Raw genomic sequence first — 21164 nt, 5'->3', positions numbered from 1 at the left:
ATACAGGACTTAGATATAAAAAACAATACTATAAGCAAACTAGAAGATCAAGGACTAGTTTACCTGTCTGATCTAAGGAAAGGGAAGCAGTTTATGACTGAGGAAGAGATGGAGAACATCACTAAAAACAAACTAGATGGTTTCGATTACATTAAATTAAAAAGCCTTTGCTACAAAGCCACTGTAACCAAGATTTTAAAAAAAGGAAGTAAACTGGGAAACAATCTTTACAACTAATGATTCTGACAAAGGACTCCTTTCTAAAATATACAGAGAACTGAGTCAAATTTTTAAAAAAAGCCATTCCCCAATTGACAAATGGTCAAAGGATATGCAAAGGCAATTTACAGATGAGGAGATCAAAGCAATCCATAGTCATATGAAAAATTGCTCTAAATCATTACTTATTAGAAAAATGCAAATTAAAGCTTCTCTGAGGTACCACCTCACACCTCTCAGACTGACCAATACAACCAGAAAGGATAATGATCATTGTTGGAAGGGTTGTGGGAAATCTGGGACACTATTATATTATTGGTGGAGCTGTGAACTCAACTAACCTTTCTGGAGAGAAATTTGGAACTATGCCCAAAGGGAAACAAAAATGTGCATACTCTTTGATCCAGCAATACCACTACCAGGTCTATACCCTGAAGAGATCATGAAAAAACATAAAAACACCACTTGCACAAAAATATTCATAGCAGCTCTGTTTGTGGTGGCAAAGAATTGGAAATCAAGTAAATGTCCTTCAATTGGGGAATGGCTTAGCAAACTGTGGTATATAAACATATATGTGTGTGTGTATATATGTGTGTGTGTGTGTGTGTGTGTGTGTGTGTGTGTGTGTGTGTGTCATGGAACACTATTGTTCTATTAGAAACCAGGAGGGATGGGAATTCAGGAAAGCCTGGAGGAATCTCCATGAACTGATGCTGAGTGAGATGAGCAGAGCCAGAAAATACGCTGTACACCCTATCAGTAACATGGAGGTAATGATCAACCTTGATGGACTTGCTCATTCCATCAGTGCAACAATCAGGAACAATTTGGGGCTGTCTGCAGTGGAGAATACCATCTGTATCCAGAGAAAGAACTGTGGAGTTTGAACAAAGACCAAAGACTATTTCCTTTAACTTAGGAAAAAAACTGATATCTTATTGTCTGATCTTGCTATTTCATATACTTTATGTTTCTTCCTTAATGATATGATATGATTTCTCTCTCATCGCATTCAATTTAGATCAATGTATACCATGGAAACAATGTAAAGAACTGACAAATTGCCTTCTCTAGGGGGTGGGGGAGGGAAGTAAGATTAGGGGGAAAATTGTAAAACTCAAAATAAATAAAATCTTTAAAAACAATTATCATTACTCTAATATCTTTAGGCCATTTCAAAGTTAAAAACACTCATATTAACATTTGAAAAGAATGTACCATCATTTTCACACTCAAATTAACTCCATTTTATTTCACTAGAAAGCTTTTCAATTCTCCCTTTTCAACCACCTTTTTAGATGGCTATGTTCCTTATCTAACAAGCAAAGGAGGCATCTCTCCAAAACCATGCAGGAATATCCATTTGACTTTTCAACATTATGATGTGGCCTTCAAAATAGAAATTAAAAGTACCACAAATTCATTTCTACTTCAAAGGAGATTTAAGAACTGCGTGTATAGATATATGTACCTTTATACTGAGCCCTACTGAGGATCAGAGTAGGCAATAATATATTATATGTAAATACACACACACACACACGTAAGACTTTAAGGGTGATTCCAGGACATACTGAGTCCTAAAGTTCACCACTCTTAGCCTATCACTGTGCCTAAAATTTTTGTTTGTTTTTTTTTTAGATTTTTGCAAGGCAAATGGGGTTAAGTGGCTTGCCCAAGGCCACACAACTAGGTAATTATTAAGTGTCTGAGACCAGATTTGAACCCAGGTACTCCTGGCTCCAAAGCTGGTGCTTTATCCACTATGCCACCTAGCAGCCCCTAAAATTTTTATCATAAAGATTTATTTAGATATGGACATTAAGAATTCTAGAATGTTCCTTCTAATATGCAAAGACCTTTGAGAGATCACATTAAATCAGTAATTACTCATTATAAATTATGAGAGGAATTCAACCTCAAGATATACCCCCAACTGAAGAGGGTTTATACATGGGAAGAAGAGTCAAAGATGACTTCAAGAAAGAAGGTGAAATGAGTAAAGAAACATTTCAAACATGAGCCTAAGAAGAAAAGATTGTACTGCACTGATACTTGGGAGAAAAGGTACAGAAAGAGTACATATTTTGTACACATGTTGCACCAAGGGCAAACCCCAGCATAGTTATCTAGAAAATCTAAAACCTCTGAAATTTCAAAGTTTTATTTTCCAAATAATTAGACTTCAAAGAAAAGATGAGGCTTTGCTTTAAATTTTCTCTTGAGTTTTCAGAAGTTTAAATTCAGTTTTCACAACAAAGGCATTCACTTCTCCCACAGATCCCCATAATTTGCTGCTAAATATTACCATAAATATTAAGAAAATATTACTTCAGTATATTTTCCTAGTTGAAATAGCAAAGAGTTATATATGATTTCTAAACCTTCACCAAAAGAAAAAAAAAAAAGCACAGAGTTACCAAAATTTTATTTTCTATACAATGAAAAGTGTGGGGAAACACACCTGATTGATGATAAGAACTTTATTTTACAGTTATCATACAGTTGCATTATTGTTATTTAATTTATTCCTGAGGCATGCACAGTAAATTGCCACAATTATATCCATTACAGGACTTACAATGTATAGTCATCTTAAATGTGGGCTAATTTAATTAGTGTACACCACAACTGTACCTCTATTTGAATGAATACTGTGTTACTTAGGTGTCATTAGGGTTTACACAAAATTTCATATCAGTAAACAACATGTAAAAATTGGCACAGTGGCAAAGATTGTTCAAGAAAGATACTTAACATAAGACAGAATCTTGTATTCTAACAAAGGATGTCACTGACAGAAATTGAAAGTATATGCTGTAGACTTCTACATCCTAAAGGGTAGGAAAATCAGATAATGAGTTGTCTATACTACAAATCATCTAAATTCCAAATAGATAAACTTCTCAAACCTCTTTGAGAAAGGTTCTTTGTGAAAGGTCAAGGAATAGACAGTTTCTTCTATAGTACTATAGGAATAGTAGACTAGTAGTAATCTAGTCTACTTTTAGTAGAGTAGAAGAAGCCTCACTTTCTTTATCTGTAAAATGAGGGGTTGGATTGAATGAGGTTTAGAATCCCTTCCAGCTTGAAGCTAACTATGATTCTTTAGAACTTTTGGTTGTGACTATAAAAATAAAAGATATCTGATTACAACTAAACTATACTTAAGGAATTAAAGTTCTTAAAGAGAGATTTCCAAACTAATCCAAATTTCAAAACTAATTCACCTTGTCAGATCTAGTTATTGCAGTAAACATAAGAATACAAATTAAGGACAGAGTAGAAAATTATTCATTACAATGATGATGGCACTGGTTGCAATAGCACCTATTCTTTGAAAATACTGAAATTCCTCAGCCAGAGATGAGAAAAGCAGTAGAAGTTTTAATGGCTAGTAAGCAAGTAGATTTATCAGGTTCTAAAATGGACAAGTAGACATATGAAGTTACTTTGTTCTTCTAAAGCTAAATGCTTAAAAATAATTTATTTGTTAAATACATTCTTTTCTAATTTCTTAAACAAGGAGGATGTCAAAATTGTAATAGATAGTAACAGATGTTTAAATATCTCAATACCACTATTTAAGGAATTGAAAATATTGCTACTATCCAACTCTCTATGGAGTTTTTACAATGTCAATAAAAATGGATTAAATCTTTTGAATCTTACTATCTAGAATAATAAATATAACTGCTTTTCACTCATGACTTCTCAATTTCTAATCTGCCAAAGTTATAAACTAATGGAAAGGTGAACATCTTTCTCTTTCCCTATATATTCTGGAAATAAATATAATTATATCATTAATAGCTTCCCTCTGACTCAGGTAAAGTGCTTTAATGCTCTTCTAAGTTGTATCATCACTAAGAACAAGTTAGCAGCTCCCAATTTTCATAACCTTCATTCTACTGAGACTTTTCAGCACAATGCTAACTAGCACTGTGTATATAAGGAGATGACTATATTTCTTTGTAAACTGTCTAATACCATATCACCACGAAAGCTGAAAAAAACCAAAACACCAAAAAACTTTATTCAGAATGAATGAAATACCTAAATTACTACACCTAAAAATGTTAATTATTAAACTAGGAAATGCAAAAATACTTGAAATACTGGTGGTTTCTTTTTCATTACTGCCTTCCAGAAAAAAAGTTTTACCTTTAGCTAAGTATTGAAAAACTTCCAGAAACAAATTTGAGTATTTTAGGATTCTTAATGAAAATGACTCTTTTACAATCTAAAAATGACTTAAGAAGAGTGTGCCAAAAGGGAGGCACCAAAGTCCTCTCAAGGACCTGTCAAGTAGCAGTAATATTTGTTATAATAAAAGCTTAACTCACAAAGGATGATTAAGAATCATTAGATTTTTTTTCAAAAATTAGTATTCCTAAATGTTAGATTCATTTCTAAAGTCTGATAATCTAAAACCTAGGAAGATATCACAATAAGAAATGACCTAAATACTTCCCTCTTCTACTACCCAGATACATTTGATTCTGATATAACTTGCAAGCATGCCTTGAATAAATTCATTTCAATAGAATTTTAAAAACATAACACAGCACATGCAATATTAAATATAGAAAGGTGTAAATAAATATATAGGCCAATATATAAATACACATTTAACAACAGCTGAGCAGTAGTATCCTCACTGGGTAAACGTGTATTTTTTTTAAAGCTTCAGATTAACAGTGTCATGACTGCAGAGATCAGCTCCAGTTAAGTCTCAGGAGATACTTGTTCAGGAAAGAGAGCCATACAAATACATAATTCATGACAGGCACAGGTGCACTTATAACCATAAAGAGCTTTAGACTACTGAAGTAATCAAACCATCTTGTGCATATAAAGTTTTACAAATGTGTGTTCACATATGGGTTTCTTTGAATATTTTGAATCAAGGATCTATAACTATATAATCTGAGTGTATTAAAGGATGAAGAAAGAAAAGCAACATTTGATAAATTAATTTTTGATTTTTTTAATTCAATAACTATAGAATGAAATGGTTTCAAAGCAAGTTCTAGATTACTTTAAACACAATCAAAGAGTTAACATCATTCTGAAGAACTTAATTTCTTGTCTTCAATATCCACCCACTCCCACACAAACAATACACAGATTAATAGAAATCCCTGTACATATATATTATTTTCAACAACTTACTACCATTGGGACCTAGGATTAGATTTTTTTTTTTACTATGAACACTGCAAATTTATCCATTTGATGTGGGATATAAGAATAAGGAGAAAAAAAGTCATGCAATGATACTGAGTAAAGCTTTGTTGAAAAAAAAGATAAATTAATCTTTGATAATTCAATGCTAACAATCATGGCATTGAATTCTTTAAATAAAACAAATGCTAGTTTTTAATCATAAATCAAAAACACATTTATTGGCTTGAAACCAAACTGGCTCCAGTTATTTTTTATCTTTTTGAGTCAGCTCTTTTTAAAAATCTAAAGTTTCCTATCCAATAGAAACTAAGGTATTTCTCTTATTTTTATAGCCATTTACAAGACATGGCAGATGGCTCAAGGAAGACATGTTTTTGATGACTCCGAGTCAGAAAGTGCATCTTCTTGGACAGAAGGTTCATAATCCCCAACATTTTCAGGCAATTCAATGTCTATCTCATCATTACTTTCTGCACTGTAATCAACTTCTTCAAGGAAACGAGGTTCATCTTCTTCCAAAACATAAGTGGTAGGGCTGTAGCCAAAATAGACACAACATACAAGGCTGCATTAGATTTTAAAATTCTAAATTTAGCTGTATGCAGAATGGCTAACCTACTCTGCTATCCTGCATTATCTCAATTATCCAAAATCTTTGGTTCCAATGTAAGTAGGTTGTGTTAAGAAAAAAAAAATTCACATAACCCAAACATTAGCCACTTTACAAAATGGATGATTCATATGAAAGAGATAAGTAATAGTTGAATATTTCTTATATTATACAAGAGCAAAAATGCTAATTTTAAATTACATTACAAAATTATAAGTATGTCCTATAATTTTTTTTTAATTTCTACTTACAACTTCTAACAAAAGGATATTCATGTATAATAAAATATTGAGATGTGTCTTTGCAGGCATTCATCAATCTTATTTGCAAACTACAAAGATATATTTTTGAAGCTCTATTTTAAGCTCCCAGCAGCATGTAGTTTCAAGGGGCTTTATAAAGTAACTGGATGTTTAATTGGTTTCATGAGTAATGTGCTAAAAATCACTTATTCCAAGACACTAAAGTAATTAGCTACCATTAGAGTAAATTGAAGAAGGCTAAAATAAAATTAAAAAAAAATTAAGAAACCACATCCACAAATTTACAGTTTCCAAAAATTAAAAAACAATTGAACACTCCACACCCATTTTAATTTCTTTCCCTTGGGTCACAGAACATATTTCTTTAAAAGCACTAAGTACTTCTAAATATTTCATTAGATAAGTAGCTTGGATTCAGACAAGCTCTCTCTTTACAATCTATAACTTATCCCTTTTCTTCATAATCAAACATTTTGGTTTCTCCCAATGTGTAATAATTTTAAGAAACATCTAAGAATAGGATTTACTAACATTTCAAGAACATGTTTTCATTTTTGACCACAAATTATGTTAATCTTACAGATTTAAGCATTGAGGGATATATAATATCCCCTGAACTTGAATAATAATTATTTCCCTAAGAATCCCATGTACATACTAGATATGCTGTCCTAGGTGCTTAATAAATCATTGTGTGTCTTTATAATACAAAAAACACAATCACAGATGCTGACAGAATCATGAGTTCTAGTTAAACCCCAAACCTTGCTAGGATTTCAGATGAATTTTCCTTTTTTTAAAAAAAAAAAGGCCACTGCTTTTTTAATACATTCTTGCTCTTCTGAAATCCTGCATTATATCTAGCCCCCCTTGAAGTACTTGAGGTTCTCAAATAGGAAATAAAGATCCTCAAGACCCTCTCACAAACAAACACCCCCCCCCCCCCAGCCCATATCAAGATGGATCACTAAGCAAACTGATAGGAATGTCATAGGGGCTGAAATGTGTGTGGGTTAGATCTTCTTTATTTCTGCTCATTTGTGTCCTAAGAAATAAAAGGCCATAAATTAAATCATTCCTTTCGTTCCACTGTATTTTACTGAAAAATTGCAAGGCCAAATACTACCTTTGACAGTTTACCTTTGTGATTCTAAAGAAAAGATTAAGGTGATTTGACAGGGCTTATAAATCCTTACATAAAGCACATAGAAATTCAAACATATTTTCATTCATCAAAGGAAAAAACCTTTATAATTTAATTCAACTAAGTAAGGGTCTATTACATACAAGGCATTGGATGAGGGATAGAACTAGGAAAGGTATATACAAAGATAATACAATAAAGGTCTGGATCTTTAACATCAAGGAATTTTCTATCTAGTCTGAGAGATCAAGTCATGTGCTCAAACACTATAAAACTTTTACAAAGTGCTTTTACAAAGGTAAAAAATACAAAGGAGCATGAGAGAGTTGTTAAGAATCTTAGAGATAATCCTGGAATCTGAGACCCAAAAGTCATGAAATGACTTGTCCAAGGATCATGGAAAGCATTATACAAAAGGTGGTATCAGAGATGGCTCTTGAAAAACAAGGTAGGGTTTCAAATAAAGATTAATGGAGTAGTGAAACAATAGTCTACATGTAGACCCCATCCTTAGATAAAATGTAAGAAGGCTAGTATGCCTCTGGTATGTTCAGAGTAAAGTGAGTAATACAGTTTGACTGAAGTATAGGCTACGTGAAAGGGAATAGTAGGAAATAAGATTGAAAAGAACAGATTAGGGCTAAATCATAGAGGGCCTTGAATGCTAGGCTAAGAAGTTTTTCCTCAATAAATGAATAATTCACAGCTAAGAAAATGTGAATCCAACAAAATTGTCATAAATAAGGGAGATCTGGAGTTCTTCTGAATTTATTTGGGGTAGTGCTTTGAGTTTTACACAGCATTCTGCATTTTAAAAAACCTTTTTGATTCCCCACTGCCCACAAAATGAAAGAGAATCTCCTTAGGTTGTCATTCAAGTCTCTCTAAAACCTATCTTTCTGGGATGATTTTATTTTACCCCCTTTCATGTATTCATATGTTCAAGATAAGTACATTGGATTACTCAACATTCCATCTTCTCTTGACTTCCATAGCTTTGCAAACACTGTATGTTCCCCATACTCAAGATGTACTTCTCTCCGACTCCCATCTGTAATAGCCTTTTCTGTCCTTCAAGGCCCAACACAGGTATCACTTCTACAAGACCTCCTCCCTTGTCCTTCTAGCTATCAATGAACAATTCTCCATCAGCTCTCCCATAGAAGCTCTACTTTTCACTCCCTGGGAAATTTTGGAAAAGTCACTTAGTCTCCCAGGGACCTTAGGTTATTTTCAGCTAATGGCAGAAAGACTCCCTGTCAAAAGTTTTTTTTAATTAAGAAAAGCTTCATTCAGGCCAATGGGACAGAAATATAATGGAAGAGACAAAATAAATTTTGTGATTCTAAAGGACGAGGCCAAGATTGAATGAAGTCAAATTTGTACTTAGGACCTTTCGGAAACTTTTCTGTTGGTGGCAGAACTTTGAGAAAAATGTGTCATTATTAATCAAAAGCAGTTATACAAATTAGTGCTATATCTTAAGAAAAAGTGAAAAAGCCCAAAATCCTCATTTAGGAGCTCCTACTAATTAAGGGAAAGAATCCTGGTCAACATTTGGATGAAGATCAGTAGCAGGACAAAAAGTGGGAATATAGTTATAAAAATAATCTAGAGACCAGAGAATCAAGAGGAAACAGATGAGTGGCTTGAGGAATATTTTTTGATAAATCATGTCAATCACTCAGATTATCTGTTAGATTTCTCTATTCATAAAACCAATACAGTTGAGGAATTCTGAATATCACAATGATTTCATTCTTTAAAAGATAGAGGAAGGAACTACAATTCTATATCTAATTCTGACCAATTTCTGCAGTGTAGATTGTGACCAAAAAAAGAAAGGCAAACTAAATATAATGTCTCTTTTTTCCTTATGATACTGACTCTCTTATCTTTGTGGTTTTCTTTCTGTCTCTCTCTCTGTCTCTCTGTCTCTGGTCTCTGTCTCTCTCTGTCTTCCTGTCTCTGTCTCTCTCTGTCTCTCTCTGTCTCTCTCTCTCTCCCTCCCTCCCTCCCTAATTTGAAAAATTTCATTGAAAAGCATGCTTTTATAAAGGAAATCAGTCCACAAGTCAAGTCAAGTCAATCCAACAAGTATTTCTTAAGTGGTCTACTATGTGCAGGCATTGTTAAGGACTGGAAACTAAAGAAAGACAAAAAAGCAACCCCTGCTCTCTTAGAGTTTACATTATAATGGGGAGACAGCATGTAAAGAAGCATGTACAAACAAGATGTGTAAGGATAAATTGAAGATAATAAAAAGTGGAAGACACCAAGGACACTAAGGGACACTTTCTTACAGAAGGTGGGATTTTGGCTGGGACCTAAAGGAAGTCAGATAAAACAAAAGATGGAAATGAGGGGTGAGAAAAGTACAAACATGGGGGGATAGCCAGTGAACATGCACAAGCTGAAAGATGGAGTGTACTATGCATAAACAATAAGGAAACCAGTGCCACTCAATCACGCAGTATGTAGGAGGAAGTAAACTGGAAGGACACTGAAAGGGTAGGAAGGAGGTAGGCTATAAAAGGGCTTTAAAAACCAAACAAAGAAAGGATTTTTTTTCAATTGATCATGGAATTAATAGGGAATCAGTGGAATTTATTTAATAGAGAGTGGATGGTGAGGAGGAGGTGACATGGTCACACTTGTGCTTTAGGAAAATCTATTTGAAAGCAAGATGGAGGGTAGCTTATGGGGGAAGAGAAAAGACTATGAGGTTCTTGGTGGTATGTTGGAGTCTGCTCCATAGGAGTGAAGATGGATCAGAAATGATATAAGCTGTGTTGAGAAAAAAAAAAAACTGTAGTCCTGCTGAACTTTGCTATCTTCAAGCTACATCTGTAATATTATATTTAGGTCTAAATGCCACATTTATCATTGAAAATAAAAAATTCACTTTTATACAGCTCTTTAAGGTTTACAAAGAGCTTTTCTCACAACATTCCGGTGAGGTAAGTGGCATTAAATATGATTATCCCCATTTTTATGAGAGGAAACTTAAAAATTAAGATTGCACATGCCTATATGTCTAGTGAGTATTTGAGGGGCACTGGTAGTTAGCAAAGTCAGGAAAACTCATCTTCCTGAGTTCAAATCAAACTTAAAACATTTATGCTGTATAACCCTAGGCAAGTCACCCACCCCTTTTTGCCTCAATTCCTCCTCTTTAAAATGAACTGGAAAATGATATGTTAACCAATCCAATATCTTTGCCAAGAAAACCCCAAATGAGATTAAGAAGAACTGGACATGACTGAAAGGGCTCAACAGTATCACCAATAACAAAAGTAGCTGAGTCATTATTTGTACCCAATTCCAGTATTCTTCCTACCAACCATGCTGCTTCTCACGGAAGTACAATGAGAAACTTTAAAATACTCAAAACAGGTCAATCCAGATGATGAGGATCTTTGAGATCATGCCATAGGAGGATTAACTGAATGCATTAATGATGTTTAGCCCGGAGAAGAATTTCATAAACCATAACTGTTATTATTAAATACTGATAGGACTGTCATATGACAAAACAAGTTAGACTTATTCTGCCTAGGTCCAGAACAAAGAACCAGAAACAGTGAGTAAAAGTTGCAAGGGTAAACTTTGGTTAGTTGAAGGAAAAGTTTCCTAATTTTAAGAACTGCTTAAAAGTTAAAGAACAACTTTAAGAGGTAATGGGTCTGGGGCAGCTAAGTGGCTTAGTGGATAAAGCACCGGCCTTGGAGTCAGGAGTACCTGGGTTCAAATCCAGTCTCAGACACTTAATAATTACCTAGCTGTGTGGCCTTGGGCAAGCCACTTAACCCTGTTTGCCTTGCAAAAACCTAAAAAAAAAAGAGGTAATGGGTCTGACAGTGGAAAATATATGTTGAAGAAGAGATTTCTGTTTATGTGTGGGTTGGACTAGATGATATCTGAGGTTCTTTCACAAGTAGATTAAAATGAATTGCAGAATCTTAGCTAAGACTTCATTTATGAATGTATTATATTCTAACATATTTTAGTGATTTTTGTATAGACTGTAAACTCTAAGAACTCAAGAACTTTAATCCTTTTTTAGCTCTGTATCTTAAAATAGTGAGGAAATACTTAATAACTTTTTAAACACTGAATTGAACCTATCAATTGTCTATTTAGGGAAAATAGTCCTATCCTGTTTCTAAAACAGTATGGTAAAACTGCCATAGGAATGGTACTTCTATAGCTATTGGTTAAATAGGAAAATGCCCACCTGGCAACACTATCAGCTATGACTTAGCTTTCATAATCTAGCAGGCCCTTTATTTAAATGTTTTTATTTTTCCTCTTATTTTTAGTTAAAGAGAGAAAGAAAGTAATTTTAAAATTAGATTCTGCTACAGTATTTGGGGAAAGAGTGGTATAAGAAGCAGCCAGAAGGACACAACTCAAATATCATGGAGCTGCAGTCAGGATCCCACAGGACTTAGTAGCAACTACATTAAAAGCTCATAGGGCTTGGAATATAATATTCCAGAAGGCAAAAGAGCTTAGAATGCAGCCAAGAATCAACTACCCAGCAAAACTGAACATCCTCTTCTAGGGGGAAAAAGATGGACTTTCAATGAACCAGGGGAATTTCAAATGTTCCTGTTGGAATGGCCAGAGCTGAACGGAAGCTTTGATCCTCAAATACAGGACCCAGGTAAAGCATAAAGAGTGGAGGAGAAGAGGAAAATATGAGGGACTTAATGATGATGAACTGCATGTATTCCTGTATAGAAAAATGATACTGATAATACTCATATGAACCTTCTCATTTAATAGAGCAGGTAGAAGGAACTTTTATAGATGAAGCACAGGAGAAAACTGAATTTGAAGATATATTGTGGTGTAAAAATGGAGTCAATGGATAAAAGGGAAATGTAATGGGAGAAAGAAAAAGGAGAAGAGGAATGGGCTAAGATCTTCATATAATAAGATTTTTCTTTATTACAATGAGCTATTGCAATGATATGGAAGGGGGGAAGGCAAGGGGGAATGAGGGAATCTTTGCTCTCATCAGAGGTGGCTAGGAGAAGAAACAGCATATATACTCAATGGGGTATAGATATCCATAGTAAGAAGGAGAGAAGGGGGACAGGGGGAAGGGGGGAATGTAAGTGATGGAGGAGAGGATGAACCATGGTGGGAGAGTGGTCAGATATAACACATTTTCTTTTTTACTTCTTGCAAGGGGCTGGGATTGGATGGCCTGTCCAGGACCCTAGGGCTGGGTAGATGCTGGGTAAGGGGTGGTATGTGGGTTTGGGGCCTCTTGGCCCCCGGGCCGGGGATCTGTCTGCTGCCTCACTCAACTACCCTACAGCAGAGACAGAATGAAAGGAGAGAGAAAACATAGTTCATGGTAGTAGAGAAGTATGAATGGAGGGAGTTGCGATCAGCAATTGCAATGGTGGAAAAATATGGAAGTAACTTTTGTGATGGACTTATCCTAAAGAATGTGATCCACACAACGACAGAGCTGATGGTGTTGGAACAAGTGAAGCACATTTTTTTATCATTATTATTATTCTCTGGGGGGCGTTGCAGGGCAAATGGGACTAGGTGGCCTGCCTGGGGCCACACAGCTGGGTGATTGGTGAGTGTCTGAGGCCAGATTTGGACCTGGGTGCTCCTGGCTCAAGGGCCAGTGATCTGTCAGCCACCCAGCCGCCTCTACTATCATTATTATTATTATTATTACTATTTTATTTTATTTTATTTTGGGTCTTTTTTTTGGTTTTTGTAGGGCAATGGGGTTGGGGTGGCTTGCATGGGGTCACACAGCTGGGTGATTGTTGGGTGTCTGGGGCCAGATTTGGGCTCAGGTGCTCCTGGCTCCAGGGCCAGTGCTCCATCCACTACGCCACCTGGACATACCTACAATTTTATTATTATTATTGTTATTATTATTATTATTATTTTAATTTTTCTCTCCCCTTTACTTTATTACTTATGCAGGTCTATATTTTCTTGGGGGAGGTGGTATTATGTTTACTCTTAAACAAGAATATTTTAATAATGTATAAAAAACATTATTTGTACAAAAGAATAAAGAAAAAGAAAAAAAAGAAAGGGTGGTATAAGAATATTCTAAAATCTACCCTACTTTAGGGTATTCATGTATGTGATAAAAACATTGAATATCTTTAGATTAATGAAATAATAAAAATGGAATTTCAAAAACTGATGATCTACTCTGTATCATTTTTATATTTTGCTTGTCAAAATAATAATTCTTAAAACAGAATCAATATTACATTTAATTTTATCACTTAGAGATAGTAAAATATAAATTAGATAAAATTTAGTTTCCAACTTTTAAAGAAACTAGGAGAATTCAAATGATTACCTTCAATGAAAGCTTTAAAGATTATTTATGGCTTTTAAAAAGAATAAAAATGAGAAAAAGCGAATGGAATCACATTATGGAAAGGGGATGTGATAGAAAAGGATGGGAAGAAGAAGGAAAAAGAATTACAAAAACAGGAAGAGGAAAAAATAAAATGCTACTCTTTGTTGTGAACTTGCATCTCTCATTTTTAGTATATTACCCCATTTTGATAATGTAAAAATACAGCAGTGGGAGCTAAAAGTGAAAGGATCAATAAAGAGTTTTAAAGAATGTCTTTAAGTATGTATAGAAAGAAAATTTGTGTTAATTATTGTTATTATCTATTCAGTGGCAAATAATCACCAATCTGTAGTCTATCTGAAACTGAATGTAAAACATGTCCACTTCCTTTTGTGATAAGCTAAAAATGTTTATAAATCAATGAGTTAAATTTAATCTTGGATTAGGATGTTCCTTCATTGGTCTTAAAATTACTCTTTTCTAACTGTAACTTTCCATTTATTTATGCTGACAAATAGTTCTCAGTCTACTTAATACAAGCATACATGGTTCATTTAGAATTCTAAGTAGTTAATGATTTCCAGTAGCAAAAGATTCTATCATCTACTATGTGACACCTCTCCACATAGGAATAGTAAAAGGCTATCAAAAACATTCCAAAATCAGAGATGTGCATCAGAAGCCATTATCATGAAAGCCATTTCTTAACATGGTTAGCTTGATTTAATAACATACTACAATGTATTATGTTCCTATTGGAAAGCCCCACAGCAGCTCATTTGAGATCTAGATATTATTGCTAAAGGCTGATCACAACTTTTTCATTAATTTTCCTAAGAGGGGGTAAACAAAACTTTCCTACATTATAATAATCAGTTTCATAAAGAGATATTATTCTGACATTTGAATGTAAAGTTACTCAAGCCTAGTTCAAGGCCCTATGTACTCTATTATCCCACCAAACTGGACCACTCTTTGCTCTTCAAACACACTTTGTATTTTTCCACCTCCATTGTTCTGTTCACACACTGTGTGCCCTCCCTGTCCCTCACTGTAATGGAATATTAATTGTTTTTTATTTGTCAATCACTATGCTAAGCACTGAGGAATACAAAGAGAAAAGCAAGAAAGCCACTATTCTCAAGAAGTTCACATTCTGTGCTCGCTTCAGCAGCACATATACTAAATTTGGAATGATACAGTGAAGATTCGCATGGCCCTTGCACAAGGATGAAACACAAATCGTAAAGCACTCCATATTTAAAAAAAAAGTTCATATTCTAACCAGGTAGACAACAAATAAAGGAGAATTCAGTTACAGAGCCATTGGAAAGGTAGGGAAGATGACAAAGGTCAACAATCCTTAGGATGCAATGGCAGGAAGTAAGACAATGCCTTGAGATCTTCCAGGCATAACAAAGCAGCAAGGTCTGGTGGATCAAATGGCAAAGGAAGATAGTGTAGCATCTTCCAGAAGGAGTGTACTTGAAGATTTCCTGCTCATCCAAACAATATGAGCTGCTATGAAGTTTAAAGTAGAGCAGTGCTTTAAGGATATCTGGGAGAGGGGGAGGTATTAAGATAGGGAGATGGAACACAGGTAGTGGGTATTCACACTTGTTGGGAGTTTAGAAATAAGATGCAGCTAGGTGGGGCAGTGGATAGAGCACTGGTCCTGGAGTCAGAAGGACCTGATTTCATATCTGACCTCAGACACTTAATAATTACCTAGCTGTATGACTTTGGGCAAGTCACTTAATCCCAATGCCTTGCAAACCCCCTCCAGTACCCCCCCAATGGGGATTGAAACAGGTGAATAGACCTCTAGGAGGATTTTTATTTATTGTGGATTTTTAGTTTGATTTTGTTTTTTTTAAGGACAAACCAAAAGAATATCAATTTCAATTGTATAAGTGGAAATATTTTTAATAAGTCCTACTTATTTTGACTCATATATCAAATAATGTAGGATTAGAAACACTATCTTATTAAATCTATTATCCATAGTTTACATGATCAATAGGCAGTAATATATTACATTCCCTGTGATAAATTCAACATGGAATATTTTTAAATATTTACATATTTACAGGTACCAGATAATTTTAATATAACTAGATAAATTCCTCAAAGAAAATCTGATAATATTATTTGTAAAAAATAAAAATTGAAAGTAAAATCTGGAGTTTCAAAATCAATACAAATTAATTTGATGGCAAAAAATCTAAAACAGATCTGATAACCGAAATAAGAAAAACTTATGTAATCGTAAAAAAACTGAAAACTCTGCCTACAGAGAGTTTGGAAATAAAATTTGACTTCACTATTACAGAAGACAAACCAGGTTGTTGTTTTTTTTAGAAAAAGTAAATAATATGCATCTAAATGTTTTTATTAGTAAAAAAAAACCCCAAGAATTTGATAATTATCGATCACACTTGCCCATTAAGTTCTCAGATAAATGAAACACAAATATTTCAATTGATCCAAAGTAATAATTTAGAAACTATCTATTCTAATGAAAAATACTTATAAATGCTTTATCAGCATCTTTTTTCAAATTCTCCTAAATGCTATTAATGAGAATCTCTGTTCTCACTTAAAATTATAGAAAACAAATTTAAAAAAACAGGAGGGGCGGCTAGGTGGCACAGTAGATAAAGCACCGGCCCTGGAATCAGGAGTACCTGGGTTCAAATCTGATCTCAGACACTTCATAATTACCTAGCTGTGTGGCCTTGGGCAGGCACTTAACCCCATTTGACTTGCAAAAAAAAAAATTAAAAAACAGGAGAGGATAGTTATCTTGGAATGAAATGGCAAAATTTGAGAATCCCTACTTTCCTTCCTTTTAAGAAAATTCAAGAAGTAGTGAAGTGACCATGGTGTAGAAGAAATGAATTTGTTGTGTAGTAAAAGAGTCAAGAAGCAATTATAGGCACAAGAGACAAAGTGTAACAACTTAGGACCACCACAGACTTTTACTGATGTCTCGTTAATATCCTTAACACTGACTTGGGAGAGGCAATCCTCTCAAGGGGAAAAGTAAAATGGAGAGTCAATAATATATCTGATGGAATTTTTCTCTGTCAATAAACATAATGATGTCAAATTGTGATAAATTCTATGTGGTAAATTTCCAATAGGTGCCCTGGGATTACTCAAAGACCACAAAATTTAATTCATTTACAGACTTTATTCAAAAGACAATCCTACAAAACTTCTCATCCCCATTTATAAATATTATAATCAAACCTCCTCCATACTTGACTAGTAGTACAGATGTTGTTTATTTGGTATACGTCTGCATATTTTGAAGGTGTAAAAACTATGTCAATTTTATTTTGCATTAATTTATTTTTTTAAATTGCCCAAATGTCTTTAATGGAATTGAGGTAGTAAGATTCTAATGGTAATTCTTTGCCATTCAACTTTCTAAGGTATAAATACTCAGAAAATAATTCATCTATCCTACATAGTAACATCAATACAGTTAGGAATCCAGTAAGATAATTACATTAATTGCATCATGTAACTACATTCACAAATTCCAGATTTGTAAAAATCAGTTTTTATAAGAACCAAAGTAAACAAATGGTTTCTCAAGTTCAATGTTTTTGGAAACAGGGACCTGATACCTCAAGAGAAACAAAAAATATGCAAAATGCAAACCTTTACTATATCCTTCATTCAAGCAAAGTAACCTCATAGGAATAGAAATGGACTAAGTGAAAAGCCCTGGTTTCTTCTTCTTGACTGGCACAAATGCACTTTAAGCAAGTCATTTAGCATTTCCTCCATCTTGGGTTACTTATTTGTGTACTTGTGGTGCCAGATAATTGATAATTAAGGATGTTGTGAAGACTGATGTCCATAAAAATTACTAGTTCTCATGAGATAGTCATGAAATATGTATTTTATTGTATTTGCATGTATCCAAAAACAACTGAAGGCTATCCACAAGTAAAGTCAGCTAAAGTTAGTGGGAAGAAGGGGGGAGGGAGGAAAGGAAGAGGAATTGAAAAAAAAAATTAAAAGCTTAACTCATTTTTAAAAACATGGTCTGGAAACTACAATTTTTACCAAATACAACAAATAATTAAAAAGAACCATTCATTCCAAGTCACATTATGTTTAATTATGGGCAAATCTGGGGAAAAAAACAGGAAATTCTCTAGAGCAAAGAACAGAAGGGAGATGTAGAAGAAAAGAAGGCAGAGGAAGAAAGACATTCAAAGGAAAAATAGAAATGATTTCCCTTTTACTGTAATTACAAACCATCAGTCTCCCTCTCACCCAGATTCATAACCTTGGAGTCATGTTTCACTTCTCCCTACCTCCCTTTGTCTTTCTGATTAAAGTCTTCATCTGTCTTTCCTTTCCACCCCAAGCATCATCAGCCTAGTTTAGGGGTTTATTACCTTACATTCAGACAATGCAAAAGGTTCCTAATTGTTTTCTGTGATAAAATTCCCACCCCCATTCATTCCTCACACTAATATCTGGGTGATTACCATTTTTACATGCCTTGTGCCTTGCATAAAAAAAATCCATATCTCTCCAATATGCCTGGCTTTCAAGAGCTCTAATCAGACTTCAATCTATTTTTAATCTTATTTTCCATTATTCTCCTCAAAGAACACTTTGCATTAAATTCTCTGAGTCTCAATGTTCTCAGCTGTGAAATGGGGATACTAATAACAACTTTAAAGCTCTTTATATAAGTAACTGAATTTGATCCTCCCAACAATCCTGTAGCATAAGTGTTGCTTTCCCCATTTTATAAATGAAGACTTAGACTGGAATGTAACTCAGTCTTTCTGGCTCCAGACCCAGTACTCCAGCCACTACACCAACTAACTGCCTTAAGTGTCTTTAGTATTTAAGATTAAAGGGGACAACAAATAAGAAATGTTTTGTAAAACTTAATGATAGTTAACATGTACAGAGCACTTTATTATTAATCACAACAGACTCTATGTATATTTGAAAGGGGAGAATAGCATGATTCCTTATTAATGGATCCTCAAATGGATTTGTGGACCCCTTATCCACAGATCCAGTGGTCTGTGAATTATAGGATGGGAAATTAGTGACTTAGGAAATGTAAATTTTCATTTTTTATTTATTTCTTGTTGATTACCTCCCCTCAAAAAATAACATGATAAACAAAAGACATTAAGATCATATGTGATTGCTACAACCACAGAAATAATTATGTTCAACAATTCTGACTATTAATGTCATTCAAAGCATAAAAATAAGGAGATAAATGTGCACTCAATAAAATCATCTGACATTGTCAAAAAGACTGAAAAGTTCATTTCATATAGATGGGGTAAGCCTCTAGATGCTCCTGGTTACAGATAACATTATGTTCCTTGCATCAAGTCCCAGAATACTGCAGTAGCCTCTTAAAAAGATCTATGGCTACTCAAAAATAGAGTAATTTAACAATCCAAAAACAAGCAAATACAAAAAAGAGTAAAAAGTTTTACTGCCCCAACTATATTCTGTCTGAAATAGTACATCTACCTACTTATCTATTTATTTGTATACATGCATACATACAGACATACATATACATTTATAAAATCTTGAATAGATATTGCAGATGGACAAAAAGATGGAACCATAATTAAACAGGGAATAAAGATCAGGTTGCCTTTCATTCTCCTTCCCTGCCCCGTCACACGAACACACACATGCATATTTAAATGCCAGATCTCCTAATGATTCATGAGGCTTTATAGAATGCTGTACTCCAAAGCATCAAACTTGTCGTTATAACATATCATGGTTAAAGTAGACTATAGTTCACTATCAATGATGCCCCACATACAAAACATAGGATAAAGACTATCACCTTAGAAATCTATAATTGAAAAAAGGAGATGGGCTAATTATCTAGCAAGATAAATGTGGTAACAGATAGACAGCCCAAGTATGCCCAAATACCCAAAAATGTCAACAGTACATGAAGTAAATCCTCTATGAAGGATTCATGGTAGTATGTGGATAAGAACTGAAAAGGATAAAAACATAGATATGAGTCATGATTTGCATCAAAGAGAAAAATATACACATCAATGAGACTGTGAACTTACTAAAGTACTGAATTAATTCCCCCAATCTAGTTCATATTTGCATTCATTATAAAAGGCAAATAATTTACATATGTAAATGATCTATTACTCCCTCTTATATTTTCCATTCCAATTTAGCTTATTATGATTCACATGAAGAATCAATCATCCAGTAGTCTCCACAGTCAACAGTGAAAAACGTTCCTTCATAGCTTTGAAAGACTATTGTATCATGTATACAATAGAAGCTGAGGGCAGGAAATACCTGGACCTTTCTGCATTAGATGTCCCAACCTTTCTTGACTTCACAACAATATACTGCCACTATAGTAGTACTGCAAATATGCATCAATGAGAAAGGATCTCCCACAAATCCCCTCTATTCACCTTAGGAGATAAGACAATCAGGGTAGATATATTTATATTTCAAAATTACTCTTCACTGCTTAAATCCATTTCCTCTTTTCCTTTTCTCTTGAGGTTTATCATTTTATATGTATATAAAATTTCAAAATGTTTCTTATCAAGTTCATTTCCTGAATCTTTAATTATCTATTAATATTTTCTATATTCTAGGACAGCTAAGTGGTACAGTAGATGGAGAACCAGTCTTGAAGTAATAAGGACCTCAGTTCAAATCTGTCTTGGAGTAATGAGGACCTCAGTTCAAATCTGTCCTCAGCTATATGAATCTGGGCAAGTCACTTAAGCCCAATTGTCCACCATCTCCAATAAACAAAAATATGAATAAAAATAAAAAATATAGTTTATGAATCCTCTCCATATCTTGTCTTAAATGGGATACAGAATGACATTATATTTTACCTACATGACTTGTTATTTGTCATAATTGTAGAACTTAAGAAGATCACTTCCCACTATTATACATACCATTTCTATCTTTGACTCTGTATTACCTATATATACTGTATATCAATTGTTTAATAGCATTGTACTTGACAACTTTTAAAACATTATTATCACTATTTTGCAGCTAGAGTATTCTTTGAAAAAGCATTAATTCTGGGACATCTTGATAGCTGTTTTATAATCATGAGAAAAGTCTGTAATATGGTGTGTGTGCATGTGTGTGTGTGTGTTTGTATATGTATGTGTGTGTGTATATAAATGCATCATATCAGAATCAGTTTCATTCTAAATACTTTCAAGGCTGTCATCACATCACCCTCTAGTGGACTTAACCTCACAAGGAGAAGGGGAATGGGAAAGGGAGAAGAAGAAAAAAGAAAAGGGAGAAAGGAAAGGAAAAAAGGGAAAGGAACAAAGG

General features: G+C 34.0%; 1 protein-coding gene and 1 non-coding gene across 8 annotated transcripts in view; one reads left to right on the top strand and one right to left on the bottom strand.

Moving 5' to 3' along the window:
- The window catches only part of AGTPBP1 (ATP/GTP binding carboxypeptidase 1), a 235238-nt gene that overhangs the window by 42094 nt on the left and 171980 nt on the right, over positions 1–21164 (bottom strand). The window contains exon 24 of one of the 7 annotated variants that reach the window (XM_074196614.1): positions 2613–5947. The exons of 4 other annotated variants lie outside the window; for them this stretch is intronic. In XM_074196614.1, the coding sequence (XP_074052715.1) occupies positions 5770–5947 (178 nt within the window). In that variant the 3' untranslated portion in view covers positions 2613–5769. Of the gene's footprint in view, positions 1–2612; positions 5948–21164 lie in introns of those variants that run through there. 2 more of the 7 variants (XM_074196611.1, XM_074196613.1) reach the window with 2 other exon arrangements.
- LOC141496762 (U6 spliceosomal RNA) lies at positions 14949–15054 on the top strand. The gene has a single exon (XR_012471158.1). It is a non-coding gene; the product is annotated as a U6 spliceosomal RNA (small nuclear RNA).

Source organism: Macrotis lagotis, chromosome 8 (genome assembly GCF_037893015.1).
Source record: "Macrotis lagotis isolate mMagLag1 chromosome 8, bilby.v1.9.chrom.fasta, whole genome shotgun sequence".
Classification (NCBI taxonomy): domain Eukaryota; kingdom Metazoa; phylum Chordata; class Mammalia; order Peramelemorphia; family Peramelidae; genus Macrotis; species Macrotis lagotis.
Note: the sequence above shows the minus strand (reverse complement) of the source record. Positions and strands in the feature narration are given on the sequence as shown.